A 14,118-nucleotide genomic window follows, 5' to 3' on the forward strand; every position below is an offset into this window, starting at 1 on the left:
GTGCTATACGTTAAAGAGCACATACAGATTTTGGCAATGAAAGTAGAAATAAAACTCACCAGTCTGCAAAACATAGCAGTACGGCCAGTGAAAATGGGGACTCTGTGACTCCATGCGTGGCTTGACCACCTGCAAAGAACAGGAAATTTGGAGGAAATGTGCATTAAAGGCCTGTTGGAAATCTTCCCTTTGGGAAATCCCTGGCTGTCAGGTCATGTCACAGTGTGTCCTATTTTTGGTTTGGAGAGAGTTGCAGCCTGGTGCCCAACTCCTCCTTCAACCCACCGGCAGTACCTGCTACTCTATAAAGGCTCCCTGGACACCAGACCCTACCAAGACATGCAGCGTCACTGTGTCCAGTATGTATTTCAGGTCATTAATTGAGCTCAGGTCATAGTGATTGACTCATAAAGCAAGCTTGGGGCTTTGTTTTGTTTGGAGCTAGTTTATAAGGTTGTTCTCACAGGGCAAGGAGAAGTGGCTATTGAAGAGGAGCCTCTCCATTCTGCTCAAGAAACACTTGCCCAAAACTCTACACCCGATTTTTAGTTTAACCAAAGCAGTTAGAAAAGGCAAAATACTCCAGATCATCCTGATTCCCCCTAAATGCCCTCCCCTTTGGTCTAGTAAATATTCTTCTCCAAACACAACTAAAATCTTCCCCAACTTAAACCCTTTTCGTGCAGGCTGGGGAAAGCAAGTAGACCTTATCAGCACCTTCTGGAGCTGTTCCAGGGTCATACTGCAGCGAACGTGCTCTTGGGTTATCTATCGACATACTTGGGCTTCTCCAGGCTGATCCAATACCCCAGGGAGCAGTAGAGGCTGGGCCCAACATGACGGAGCATCTGGGGAGCATCCATGAGTGAATGCATGCTCCGAGTCGCTGTACAGAGATTTTTGAAGGCCTGGAAGGGACAGTTTGCTCTCACGGGCAAATCTCCCTAATGGCTCCGCACGAGGCAGTAGGGATTGCCAGTAACACGGGGAGGCTCAAGCAGGAGAAATTGAAAACACGGCATCGGTGTAATGCTCCCCTGCCTGCGCTGGTAAGGAGAAACACAGATTTCCTCGCCAGATGAAGGCGGCATCGGGGCCTGCTGCCTTCCTGCACTTTCTCTCCCTCACTAGAGGTGTCGGGAGCAGGTTGACAGAGCGTGGCCGTTGCAAGCGGAGCAGCGAGGACCAGTCCAGGAGCCTCGCAGCCAAGCCCTCTCCTCTCCCCGCGCCCTCCAGGGCCGTTTGCCGGCGCTCCCCTGCCCCGTTGCTGACGCATTGCCCTGCCACCCCGGCCCCCTCCGCCCGCAGCTGTGAGCCCCCCGCTCCTCCCTCCGCCCGCCCGCCCGCCCGCCGCTGCGGGAGGTTCCCAGCGACGCGGCCGGAGGGGAAAGACGCTGTTATCCTTTCATTTCCTGAGCCCGCTCCGCTGTGGTTTTTCCAGGGAGCGGAGACGAGGAAGCGCTCACCGACGCTCAGCAGCCAGTTCAAGCGGTCCCTGGAGCTGCTGATGAGGACTCTTAGCGTGTGCCAGCCCTTCTTCGTCCGCTGCATCAAGCCCAATGAGTACAAGAAGCCCATGGTAAGTCCTGCTCTTCTCTCTCTCGCTGGTTCTTGTACGAGCTTGGCCACAGGGTCACTCGGCTGTTTCGCATGTCCTGCATGCGCTAAAGCTAAAACTCTTTGGGATGTTGGTGGAGTCAGGATGGACCCTGGGTGTTTGGAAAACCAACCCATGGCCCTTCCTGCAAGCCACGGAGGTACCAAAGCTCATCAAAGAAGGGTTGGCAGAGATGGATGCTTTCTTTGCCACCCAGTGGTGCCCCAAAATATTTTACGGAGAGAGGTCCTGCCCCCCGCCTTTCTTCCCAAGGTTGACCTGAAAGAATTCACTCTGCAGCCCTTTCTCGTATAGAAAATGCCTCTGAATTTCTATAGAGGCTAGAGGCCTCCCTCCTAGCGACTCGGATTGAGCTGTAGGGCTCGGATGTCACTCTGCGTTTGGTCATATTGTGGTGTTCAATGTTCTCTAGAAATAGTCCCCCTCTTTCAGGTGTTTTCTACAAAATGCTCTTTGACTCCAGGGGATATCACTTGGTTTCACTCCTATTAGAGCCTTTCAGCTACTTTTTTGCACAAATTGCAGCAGCATGATTAAAAAAGCTGAGGACAAAAAAAAAAAAAAAAAAGAAGAGAGATTAAATAGCACAGAGGAAAGGTAAGAGGAATTCTTTGGCTGTGATTCCCAGGGAGAGGGAAGTTAGGCTGTGACAGAGAGGGCTATTACAACATTTAATATTTTGATTGAATGAACAGCCAATAGCCAATTCCTCCACATCCTTTAGAGTACTGTTAAACACAGTTATACTGAGCAGGATGTTCTAGCAGACTTAAGAAAACAAAAAATTACTCAGAAACTTAAAAATAATTGACAGTCAGTTAAAACTGGCGCTTTTATTGTGTTTGCTTCAAAAGCAATGAAAACCCTGGGGACAAACTTTAATGAGTAAATGAAAGGAAAGGAGATGGCTGTAAATCCCTCTGACCCCTCTGAGCACACACAGTGCTCACAGAGGTGACTCAAGAGTTTTGCAAGGAAAGTGGGATAATAAAATGGGTTTTGAACACCCCAGTCCCACTGTCAGCACCTTGCAGGACTGGACCCTGGTATTAGCAATCACTGTTAGCTGCTCACCACTGCTACTAATGATAATACTTTTACTGAGCAGTTTTACTCAACAAGAATTTCAGCTATTTGTAGCTATGAATCATTTTGCCCATAGTTGGTGCTTTTGTACCTCAGACTGGTGGTGAGTAATCTGCCGATTATCTTCATCTAAAGTTAGTGTCCATTAGCAAAACTCAACCGATTTGCGAAAAGCATAAAATACCAAATTTCAGAGCTGCTGCAATTTGTCTGTTTGAAACTTATTTTTGCTATTCAGTGAAAATAATACAGTGAGGGGCAAAAAGACTGGTGGCGCTCTCTGAGCAGTTTACTGTGCCCTTACTCTGTTTTGGTGAGTGCAAAAAAGGCACTTAATGGCACGTTCAAGGAATGCTTTGGATTAATATATAACCATTGAGATTATCATCTGAGCCAAGTTCAAACCAAAGCCTCGTTTCGGAAAATGGGTGATGTCAAGAAATAGATGTGCATCCTGAACTAACGTTAACAAATTATTCCCGATGCCCAAGCTTTAAGCTGCTTGTGTGCCTCGATGTCTGGGCCCCAGTCTGCATCCCAATCTGCATCCTATGTAACGAGTTTATATTTGACCAGCTCTTGCAAGCTTTAAGCCAGAGGTCTCTGTTCACCCCACTTATCTACAAGATTTTCAGTGGGACATAAATACGGCTAAAAGCTTGAAGGAATCAGACAAAAAGAAATTGATCTCTGCATAAGAGGCATGAGCGGATGAACTAACACTGAATCAGGGACTGTAGTGCTGTAAGATATGAAATACAATTTCTTGCTAAAAAGGGAATATTTATTTTTGGCTCTGGTTTAATAATACAAAGGAAAAAAAATCCCAGATAACAGGACACAGAGCTGCACTGGGTGATTGCAAAAGAGAACATTTTCTGGGAGTTCATTTTCTGTCCCAGGCTGTGAAGGAAAGTGTACTGATAGTGATAGGAAATGGGATAGTGGGAAATGAAAGGTCAGTGGAAAGTCCTGGCTGTTTGTTGTTTTATGTTATTTGAAAACTTTTGCTTCCTTCCAAAATTTGCTTTGGGGAAAAAAATATATATATTGTTTGCTTTGGGATGCTGGACTGAGCTCTCCGGGTCTGTACATCTTTCCACACTGTGTTTTCTGAGTATTGCTCTGTTGTTCTGATTATCCGAAAGAAATGGATGGGGTTAATTAAGTAACAAACCGTGCAAAGAAAGACAAGACTGTCAACCCATGCCAGTAGCCAGTGTAGCAGGGTGCCTCGTACAGCCCTCACGCCAGGAAGCACGTCATAGCCCATGCACAGCGAACAGGAACGAGCCCTTCCAACTCTGCAGGGTTATTGGGAGCCCTAAATGGCGGCCGGCCCGCGTACCACCTAATCCAAATCCTAATCCAGATCCTGCTGCATTCAGGCTGTCTGTGGACTCAGGTTCTGGATGAGGAATGCACCTTTCTGCTTCATGTCCATCTAACTGAACTCTGCGAGTTGCCTGGGCTTCACTGCCCCACCAGATCCCTCTCTACACAGAGGAGAAATGCCACTAAGGGTGCTGCGTTTGGTAGCAAAAGAAGTATATGGTCTGCGATATGGGCTCTCGTAGCACAGAGAGTTCCTATTTTGTTTAATCAGGGAATGTTTTGCTTCCCTTCAAGTATATCCGAATCTCCCCATACATCATGAATGAGAGCACATATAAAGTAATGCTAAAGCCACATCAGGCCTATTACCACACCTGCAGGTTGATTCAGCTCTTTTGCTTCACGGAAGGAGAAGACAGAGGAACAGACAACACTTACCTCTGCACTTATCTTGTCCCCAGTCCCCAAAACTCACATTAGATAGGGACAGGTCGAGACCAAATCTGGATGATGTTGCTTTCTGCCTTCTTCTCACTCATCCGTTGTGTCTTATCCTGGGAAAAGTATTTGTTTCACTTCACTCCAACCCTTTTTTTAAAGTTAAGTGGCTGCTAGAGGCTAGTCAAAAAATCTCCCTCCAGAGCAGGCGATAGGAGTGTATCCAGAGGGTAGATGTGCCTGTCCCAAGAGATGCATCTAAGAGGCAGGGGTGGTCTACCCATCTCTCCCCTCTCACTTCAGAGCAGTCCTAGATGACCAGCATGCAGATGATGTGTTTTAGACAGCTGAAGGGAGAGTAGATGAATACCACCCTGGCAGTAACTCTTCGGCCCAGGCTGGGGTTTACTGCCCAAACTTTCTGTGCTGTGCCAGCACTGCACTGTGCCTGTTCCCAGGACAGCCTGGGCTTTTCTGAGCCCACAGGCACAGCGGAGCACAGGGATGCCCCACGTCTCACCTGCCTCCTTCTTAACTGGACTGCCCATGAGGCCACTGCTCCCTCCTGGAAGTAGAGGAGACTAAAGCTTTAACAAATCTTCTCTAAGATTACGGAAGAGAGCAGGGCATGTTTGCAATGCCAGCCCACAGTACCTGGGCTAGCTGGAGGATGTCCCCATTTTTCTGCTAATTCACACAGGCATATTTATTTTACACTTGGGTTGAACATATTGTTGATGTTCCCAGCAAATCAGGCTGCATGAGGGTGCTCCTAGGATCCTCTTCTAGGCACTGATGCACTGAGCTAACAGCCGGGATTCTCCTCAACTTCCCTCTGCTGCAGCTGATCTGCAAGTCTAGCAGAAGCACCATTCGTTATCCACCCCAGTGTGCCCAAAACAAAAGGCTAACAGGCCAGGTTTACTCATGATGGCTGCCATACGGCCTTAAAACTGTCTACTGCTTGTCAGGAGCAGCCACAGACGTTGGTCTGAGACTTGTCCTTTCCCTAAATCCCTCAGCTGGTCTCAGGTCTGACCTGTTCATTCTCAGTACCTCGGAAGTCTTCCTGGGTAAAGGGTGGTCTAATGATAACAGGCTCAGCCCGGGGCTTGGCATGTCCAAGACTGCACACTTCCATGTGGCACTGTAGGCTGTCACCTACCTTGAGATCAACAAGTGTAGGCACCTTAAAACCTCTGAGTGTCTGAGCCTTCACTGATCTGCTCCTCTGCTTCCTCTGCCTGCAAAATGCTACTGCCCTGCCTGCACAGAAGTGCTGTGATCACGCCGGCAAAGCTCAGAGCTGCAGTCAGAAGTTAATGAACATCGGGGATCATTACCAGAGCGAGTTTATGGTTTGATCCTTATGAATGAAGCATTGCTGCCCATTTTTCCAAGGTGATGTTGTTCACCGTTGCATGGTGCTCTCTGGTTCTCCTTTCAGTCCTTTGCAGAATTTGTAGGGCACATCCAACTTTTCAAGTGGGAATTAAAGAAGGGGAATGAGGCGAATGCACTCAGCAGTTCCTAGGATCAGGCCCATGATAGCCTTGGGGCCACTGAGTGAAGGTTTGGGGTGTATGCCTGACTTCATTCCCCTACACAAACTCAGACTCTGCACTTTCTTATGGCCAATGCAGACTGAGTGGTAGGGCCGGGAAGCAGTCAGCAAGGTGTGTAATAAACCACCGTGTCCTTCCTCAGCTGTTTGACCGGGAGCTGTGTGTCCGTCAGCTGAGATACTCAGGGATGATGGAGACAATCCGGATCCGCCGGGCTGGCTATCCCATCCGCTACACTTTTGTGGAGTTCGTGGACAGGTACCGGGTGCTCATGCCCGGGGTGAAGCCAGCATACAAGCAGGTGAGTGTTTTCTTCCAGGGCAAACTATTGCTCTTGGCTGGCCTCTCCAGAGGTGTTTACAGGGAGTGTACTCTCTCCAGAAGCAATCGCGCAGCGCTTGATTCTCAGATGTTACAGTAGTGCTGTGGGGTTTCCATGGAAAATAGGGGAAGGAGGGTTTCAGGGCTGGCAAGGACAGGGAGCAGAGCTCCAAGGGGTTGTGTTCAGCCTGTCCCTCTCACTCAGTGACAGTAAAGCCCTGGGAAGCTCGACAGCTGGAGGTGAGACCAGAACGGCTCCCTGTTGGCAGGGGTGGGGAGTGATGAGTGAGGCTGGTACCTGCTGACTCCCACCCCCTTCCTGCCAGGGCGACCTGCGTGGGACATGCCAGCGCATTGCGGAAGCTGTGCTCGGGAAGGATGATGACTGGCAGATTGGCAAGACGAAGATATTCCTGAAGGTACGGGGCTCTCCAGGTCCTGCCTGTGGTCTAGGACCCTTGTTTGAGAAGGGGCCTCTTACAATTCCCTTTCCACCCTGCATGGTAACCCAGATAGGAGGAAATCCATCTGCCAGCACAGATGCGTGCACACACTCATAGGGACATAGAAGTAGTTGCATACGGCACATGGCCTTCTCCCTCCTGGGCAGGGCTGTGGCTGCTCAGTCTCATCTCCCTTCACCCAAAAGGCTTGGCAACAGGAGGGGTGTCCTGCAGAAAGAGGGACCGAGATCACAGCAGACTCGCTTTGCATTCTGTATGTCCTTGCACGATCCAAGATGCGCCTACAGCTTCCCTTTCCACATCAGTTCATCTAATACAGAGCAGCCCATGTTGCAGAGGTCTCCTGCAGCCCCATGAAATGACAGCAGCTCTGTCCGTTCACACTCATCTTTCCTTACAACCCAGCTCTCGTATTGCTTCTGGGTGACAAGGCTGAACTGGTCAGGAACCAGCGCAGAAGCAGAGGCTTCTCTCCAGCAAGTTCTCAGCTGTAAATCCTGACCACTTATTTCAAAATATATCCCCCACCCCATCGCCAGTGCAAACACCCCCATCTCTTTCCTAGAAGCTGTTCCCACTAGTCGCTCTTTCCAGAGCATGTTATCAAGATCTCACAGCTGTCAGGGCAGGAAATGGAGAAATCAGGAGGCCCTGAAGGGCAGCGTGAGGTCAAGCAAAGCAGGAAATGTGTGGAGTTGCCTCTGTTGCACCCAGTGCGGCAGGGCTCAGCATGCAGCAGCCAGGAAAGAAACTGGAGTTACAAACTGCACGGAAGGAATCAAAAGCAAGTTTAGGCTGATGAATCGGAAAGCCACAGAGCAAGGAAATTCAGTATGACAGGGAGCCTTTGTGTCCTTAGGGTATGGAGATGTTGCAGTCTTGGCTGGAGGGAGTGGCAGGACCCAAGCAGCCAGGAGTTCGTTCCCAAATCTCGCCAGCGCTCCCTGGGGTTGCTCCTGTGGCCGAGAGCACTAGCATGGAGCTCTGTGTGAAAAGGCAACGTAATTTGTTTGCTTCCAGACTATAAAGTGCTGCGTATGCAGCTTCTGACCACACTGGTTCATTCAGGAGTGGAAACAGTGGGTCACTAGGATTTATGTTAGGGTGTCCCCAGTGAGCAGGTGGGGTGATGCCTGGGATATAAAATGTCCCAAGAGGTTCGGCCTGGAAGCTTCCCCGGAGAAGGGCCTCATACCATCCCTTCTGCCCCTTCGCAAGTGGGCAGGGAGCTTCAGGCACGGGCGCTGTGTCATTTCCTCCCTCAGGACCACCACGATATGCTGCTGGAGATCGAGAGGGACAAAGCCATCACGGACAAAGTCATCCTCATCCAGAAGGTGGTCCGTGGGTTTAAAGATAGGTAAGTGTGAGCTGGGGGGGTTGGCCATGGGGATTGCTTCACCTGGCAAGCAGCTCCCTGGGGATGCGTCGCTTCCTCGGTGCTTGGCCAACCTGCCATGCCTGCAGCTGGTTGTGGGAGCTGCTCATGCCCTTCCCTCACCGGGGACAGGGGAAGCCCCAGCTTGGTGGCACTCAGGTAAAGCAAGTATTGGAGCTGCTGCAGTCACAAAGGAAAAGAGCATTATCAGTTGCAAACATAGACAAAAAAGAAGAGGACCTTCTGTCCCCATTCAGCGCTGCCTTCAGGAGAGCTGATTTCTGTTGTGCCAATGCGGTAGTCAGGACTCTGGCCCTGCTGAAGGCAACGCTAACCTTCCAGTCTGTGGGGATCCCTGCAAGACTCAGTGGGGCCAAAGGGCCTCTGCTGGGACTAATAATGTGCAGTAACTTTGCTCTCCCAAACCCCAGGACTGTCCACTTTGTGAACCGGTCACTACAGATTTGGGAGGAGGACAGGTAACCCATGGGAACATCATGGCACAGTTGTGGAGGACGAGGGACAGCTCTGCCTACGGTGGAGGGGCAGCTCTTGGGCTTTGTGCACTGTGATTGCCCAACCCACAGCTGTGATTCAGGTCGGGCCTTGGACTTTGCAGAAAAGGCATGCGACAAATAATCAAGTGCTGAGAAGCCTCCTTGTCATCCCACAGAAACCCTGGAGAGACCTCCAGATCCTCACAATGCCCCTAAGGTGTCCAAGCCCAGGCTCAGACCAGGCTAAGGGGGCAAAGGGGCAGACTGGGTTAAAGGGGTGGTGTTGCTGTAGTCTGCTCCTGGGCCTGGTGCCTTGTTGCCAGCAAGTGAGTTGTTATCTTCTCTAGCTCTCACCACAGAGAGCGTCTTACACTCGGATCCCACCACCGCCGGGAGTCTTGTCCCTTGCCCTAGGTTTGGATCAGGTTGAATCCATTCTCAGGTGTCTGGGACTGAAGAGCGGGGAGTGGGCACCCCAAGAGATTTCAAATCAGAGAGGAGGCAGCAAGGGGGGAAAGGAGGAGACCGTTCCCAGCATCTCGTGCTGCCCTTTTTTGGGCTGCTCTGCCCATTCCCACAAGCTGACAGGATGGGCTGGTGGAGACCTACCAGGGAAAGCCCCTGTAGACCTCCTCAAAAAGGCAAGGAGAGCTGGGGGAGGAGACATTATCAGGCAGAAGATGCAGTGTTTACTCCATCCAGTTGCTCTGTTTCAAATCTCTAAAGAATGAGGCCCGGGAGGTAATAACTCGCGGCCAAACCGCAGAGGCAAGTGATTCAAATGCCTTTCCAGGTCCAATTTCCTGAAAGTGAGAAATTCAGTCCTGATGATTCAGAGATACTGGCGTGGACATAACTGCAGGAAGAACTACGGTGCTGTAAGTACTGGGGTGCTTCCTCACACCCTCTGCTATCCTACGTCATTCATCCAGGCACCTAAATAAGAGTTTCCTGGCTCTTTCCAGTTCCTTCTGCCCCACCGTGTTGAGGAGGGGTTTGGGTTGGCCTTCACCTGCTAACCAAGGAATGGTGACTTGGGGTTTTAAAAGTCTTTCCCCAGTTCTCAGGGGACTGAAAACTCAGGAGCAACATTGGGCCTGACTGCAGGAAGGGCAGCTTCTTCTAAACACAGGCCCTATCCACCTCCAGGCATGACCCCATCCACAGTCATAGCTTTCTCTCGGCCTCAACCCAATCCATGGCCCTCTTCTCTTCCCTGTCCTAGCTGGATCTGACCCAACAGCGGTCATCTGGCACAGGGAAGTGTGCTGGGCACAGAAGTGACTGCAGCCCAAAGAGTCCCAGTATCATCCCCTGAGCCTGCAACATGATAGGAATAGCCATTTCCAGATGGGTCAGGATGCTACCTCCTTCCATGATCCAGAGCCTTGGCAATCAGGCAGGAGATCTGCAGGAGCAGTGCTTAGCAGGGGATCTGCTGGGAGATGCTGGACCTCCATGGCTACAGCCCTTATGACTTGCGGCTACCTGGATGTGTGGAACCAGTCCTTTCAAGGCATCTCAAGGGGAGAAGCTCTGCAGGACTCAGTGGAGAAGAATCAGCCTTCATCCTCCCTGGGCTTTTAATGAGTGCAACAGCCAGAGCCCTGTATTTCTCCACCCTCTCAGAGAACCTCCCTCCCAAAAGCTTGTCCTGGTGTTGGCTGCTTTCAGCTGCTCTTATTTACCGCCGTGCAAGCAGGAGATTAAGGAGGGAAATCTGCTTAGGGGGGGCGAGTCCCCGGGCGGCGGAGTGGTTTCATCCTGCTCCCTTTTGCAGATGCGGATCGGCTTCCTGAGACTGCAGGCCCTCTACCGATCCCGCAAACTCCACAAGCGGTACCACATGGCCCGCAGGAGGATTATCGAGTTTCAGGCCCGGTGCCGGGGCTACCTCGTCCGCAGGGCTTTCCGCCACCGCCTCTGGGCCGTCCTGACCATCCAGGCGTACGCCCGGGGCATGATTGCCCGAAGGCTGTATAAGCGCCTTCGGGGGGAAGTAAGTACCGCGGAGGAGAGGTTGGTCGTGGGAAACGGAGGCAGGGAGAGGGGATATAAACAACCCCGTGTGCTTTGGCATCATGTGCTCATGGGGTCGGTATTTAAAGAGCACAACAGAATTACAAAAAGCAGTAGATGTCTTTTTAGAAGAGCTCTTGTGTTTATTTCCCAGTATCGTAGACGCCTGGAAGCAGAGAAACTTCGGCTGGCGGAAGAGGAGCGACTCCGAAAAGAGATGAGTGCCAAGAAAGCCAAAGAGGAAGCAGAAAAGAAACACCAAGTATGTTGTGACTGCCCTCTTTCTGGGTCTCTCTCTCTCTCTGATTTTCAGGCCCTGATTCTACTCCTTTGAGGGGGAAATGCCAAAAATATCTAGGGGATTTCTGCCCTGCTTGAGCTATTTGTATTTAATTCACTAAAGCCCTCTGTGTTCTAACTAGGCTGAAGCTGCTCCGGAATTTCTGATCTGCTGCACAGGAATGACAGAGATTGTGTTTATTTTTCACTTGCTTTTGCTACTGTATAAAGGCTGAAGGGGGAACTGGGACACGGTATAGACCAATGTGTGTGTGTGTGTTTTTACATACATGCTTGGTTTATATGTATATATAAAAAGAAGGGTCAGAGATGGTCTCTGTTCTTAGACCAGACACCCTAAACAGGCAAAAAAGAGGGAGAAAATGCTGTTGCTGTGTCTTTCTGCAATTAGGAAACTGAGACATAAACATGTTACTGATTTGCTCCAAGTCATGTTGCTGGGATAACGCCCTAAGTACAGGCCAGTCTGCTTTTCTTAAGCCAGGCTTTGCAGAATTTAGTGACAGCTCTTTGGAGGGAGTAGTTTAGTCATTGCAACTGTCCTCTTCTAGGTACGCCTGGCCCAGCTGGCCCGGGAAGATGCAGAAAGAGAAGTAAAGGAAAAGGAGGAAGCCCGTCGGAAGAAAGAGCTGTTAGAAAAAATGGAGAAAGCTCGCAATGAGCCTGTGAACGACTCGGACATGGTGGACAAAATGTTTGGATTCCTAGGGACAACCTCCTCTCTGCCTGGCCAGGAAGGACAGGCACCCAATGGCTTTGAGGTATTGGAGAAATGCACGGGCCTGGCGACAACATGAAAAGCACTAGCAACACATTGATGAATCAGGGTAGAGAGAGGCAATCTGAAGGTGGGCTCTGAAGCCTTCCTTCCAGCCCAGGCTCTTCTGCATGGTTGGAAGGCCCTGGGCACTCCCAGAGGGTCGCCTTGCTGCGGACGGGGACAGACAGGCAATCTGCAAGCCTTCTCTAGGGCTGTCGTGTGGAGGGGAGCAGCATCGCTGCACGATCACTGAGGCCCTGTAGTCTTTGAGATCTGCTCCTTTGTGGTTTATTAAGGCTCACAACATCTAACTCAATTCCCCTTTCCCCTGTGCTGGGAGTGGGGCCAAGCTCAATGCTTCTCCTTCTGCCCTGGGGACCTTGCTGGGCACAGGCATGACCCTCGGGACTCCAGCCTTGCCTGGACTCCAGAGCTGTATTTCACACCATTGCCTCCTTCATGACTGAAATCAGGCAGGCAGAGAAGTCAGGGCCAAGGGGAGGGGGTTGTTCAGTATCCAAAGCCATGCAGCACGTCTGACATGTCCTTCCCTGCCAGGATCTCGAGCGAGCACAGAAGGAGCTGGAGGAAGAAGACCTTGATGCAGCTTTGCCCCTCCCTGAGGAAGAGGAGGAAGATCTCTCGGAGTACAAATTTGCCAAGTTTGCCGCCACGTATTTCCAGGGCACGACAACACACACCTACATCCGCCGGCCTCTCAAGCAACCTCTCTTGTACCATGAAGATGAAGGAGACCAGTTGGTGAGGCAGGGGATGACAGCCCCTGAGCAGGGTGGGATGGGTTGGAGTAAGTCTAGGAAGCCCTTCATCCAAAGGGCACCAGTTTGTCTCTGGGATATACTGGTGTGCTCGGAGCTCAATGGAGAGCACAGCGGTGTCAGCAAACACTGTCCCACCAGCATGCTTTCAGCACTGATAAAAAGACAACCATCTTTAGAGGGACGTAGTGGTGAGCCCATCTCTGTACCCTGATATTTGTGTTAAGACTGTTAATGAAGTGCTGTGGGGCTCAAGGCATGGACAGTTAACAGAGGAGAAATGCTTGTCCTATAACCGCCGCTTCAAGAGCAGAACTACATTGAACCTGCACAGCTGTAATGAACATCTGTCCATCATCTTGCCCTCACAGTGGTTCTCCTTTGCAGTTGGCTAGGAGCACACATGCTGTCAGTAGCTGCCTCTCTATAAGGGTGGCATCTCCTAGCCAAGAAGCAACCCCTACCACCACCACAGGGTGCACAAACACACTCGTGGTGGCATGAACACAGAGCCTGATTCTGGTGGCCCTGGCTGTCAGCCCGGCCGGCTTCTGCTCACTCAGATGAGGTGCAGGCTGCAGGAAAAATGGTTGTGTGCAATGCAGGGAAGTGTTTTCTCTCCTGAAGATGTACGGGGAGACCACAGTAGCAATCAGGGCATGCTGCCAAGGTGCAGCCGCATGGCTGGGGCAGGGTCACGGATGGTCAATGCTCTTGAGAACAGGCTCTGTGCAAGCGTCTTCTTGGCTTTGGAATGGGGTGGCAGAATTGTACCCGGACTCTCCCAGGGCCCTGCATTTTCTATTACCTGTTCTGTCCCTATCACACTGTTGATCTCTCCAGTCATATCCCTATTCAACAATTAGGCAAGTCACTTCTTCGTGATGCCCATTTCTACAAGGGGAAAAGGCAACTGTTTGTATTTGTTAACCATTTTTAAGGCCCTTCCTCTCTTAGCCTCATTGCATGCTTTGCATCTGACTATTGAAAAGTCCATCATGTATTTTATACTGCTCCAGCTCACATAACTTTTCATTCATAACCAAATGGCAGGTTGTTTTATGCTGTTTTAAAGCCCCCCTTCCTCATGGATTCAGCATGGCTTGACCACCACACCCACTATCCTGCTGAGAGCTAATGAAATTAAACTTTCTTTTCCAACAGGCAGCACTTGCCGTATGGATCACTGTCCTCCGTTTCATGGGAGACCTCCCTGAGCCTAAATATCACACAGCCATGAGTGATGGTGGTGAGAAAATACCAGTGATGACCAAGATCTATGAGACTCTTGGGAAGAAGACCTATAAAAAAGAACTGCAGGCGCTGCAGGGAGAAGGAGAGGTAATTGCTACCATTGTGAAAGAGTCGATATCGTTAGGTGATGGATACTGTAATGTGTCTAGAAAGAAACTACTTATGGGGTTTGCTGTAGCCGATCAGTTTGTCAGTTTTATCTGTGGTTATGCTATGAGGGGAGAACTGCCTCTGTGTCAGGTATTGGTCCTGTCCCTCGTTCATCACACGGATACCTGAAGTAAGGGAAGCGCCCGGACATCCG

The 14,118-nt window shown here is 50.6% G+C and overlaps 1 protein-coding gene across 1 annotated transcript in view; it reads left to right on the forward strand.

The window, feature by feature from the left end:
- Window positions 1–14,118, forward strand: part of MYO7A (myosin VIIA) — a 75,196-nt gene that overhangs the window by 29,209 nt on the left and 31,869 nt on the right. The window contains exons 17-26 of the mRNA XM_067289607.1: window positions 1,442–1,579; window positions 6,185–6,343; window positions 6,690–6,782; window positions 8,093–8,187; window positions 9,496–9,580; window positions 10,483–10,701; window positions 10,876–10,983; window positions 11,573–11,782; window positions 12,340–12,543; window positions 13,725–13,901. Of these exons, the coding sequence (XP_067145708.1) occupies window positions 1,442–1,579; window positions 6,185–6,343; window positions 6,690–6,782; window positions 8,093–8,187; window positions 9,496–9,580; window positions 10,483–10,701; window positions 10,876–10,983; window positions 11,573–11,782; window positions 12,340–12,543; window positions 13,725–13,901 (1,488 nt within the window). The remainder of the gene's footprint in view (window positions 1–1,441; window positions 1,580–6,184; window positions 6,344–6,689; window positions 6,783–8,092; window positions 8,188–9,495; window positions 9,581–10,482; window positions 10,702–10,875; window positions 10,984–11,572; window positions 11,783–12,339; window positions 12,544–13,724; window positions 13,902–14,118) is intronic.

This window comes from Apteryx mantelli, chromosome 1, assembly GCF_036417845.1.
Source record: "Apteryx mantelli isolate bAptMan1 chromosome 1, bAptMan1.hap1, whole genome shotgun sequence".
NCBI classification, from domain to species: Eukaryota; Metazoa; Chordata; class Aves; order Apterygiformes; family Apterygidae; genus Apteryx; species Apteryx mantelli.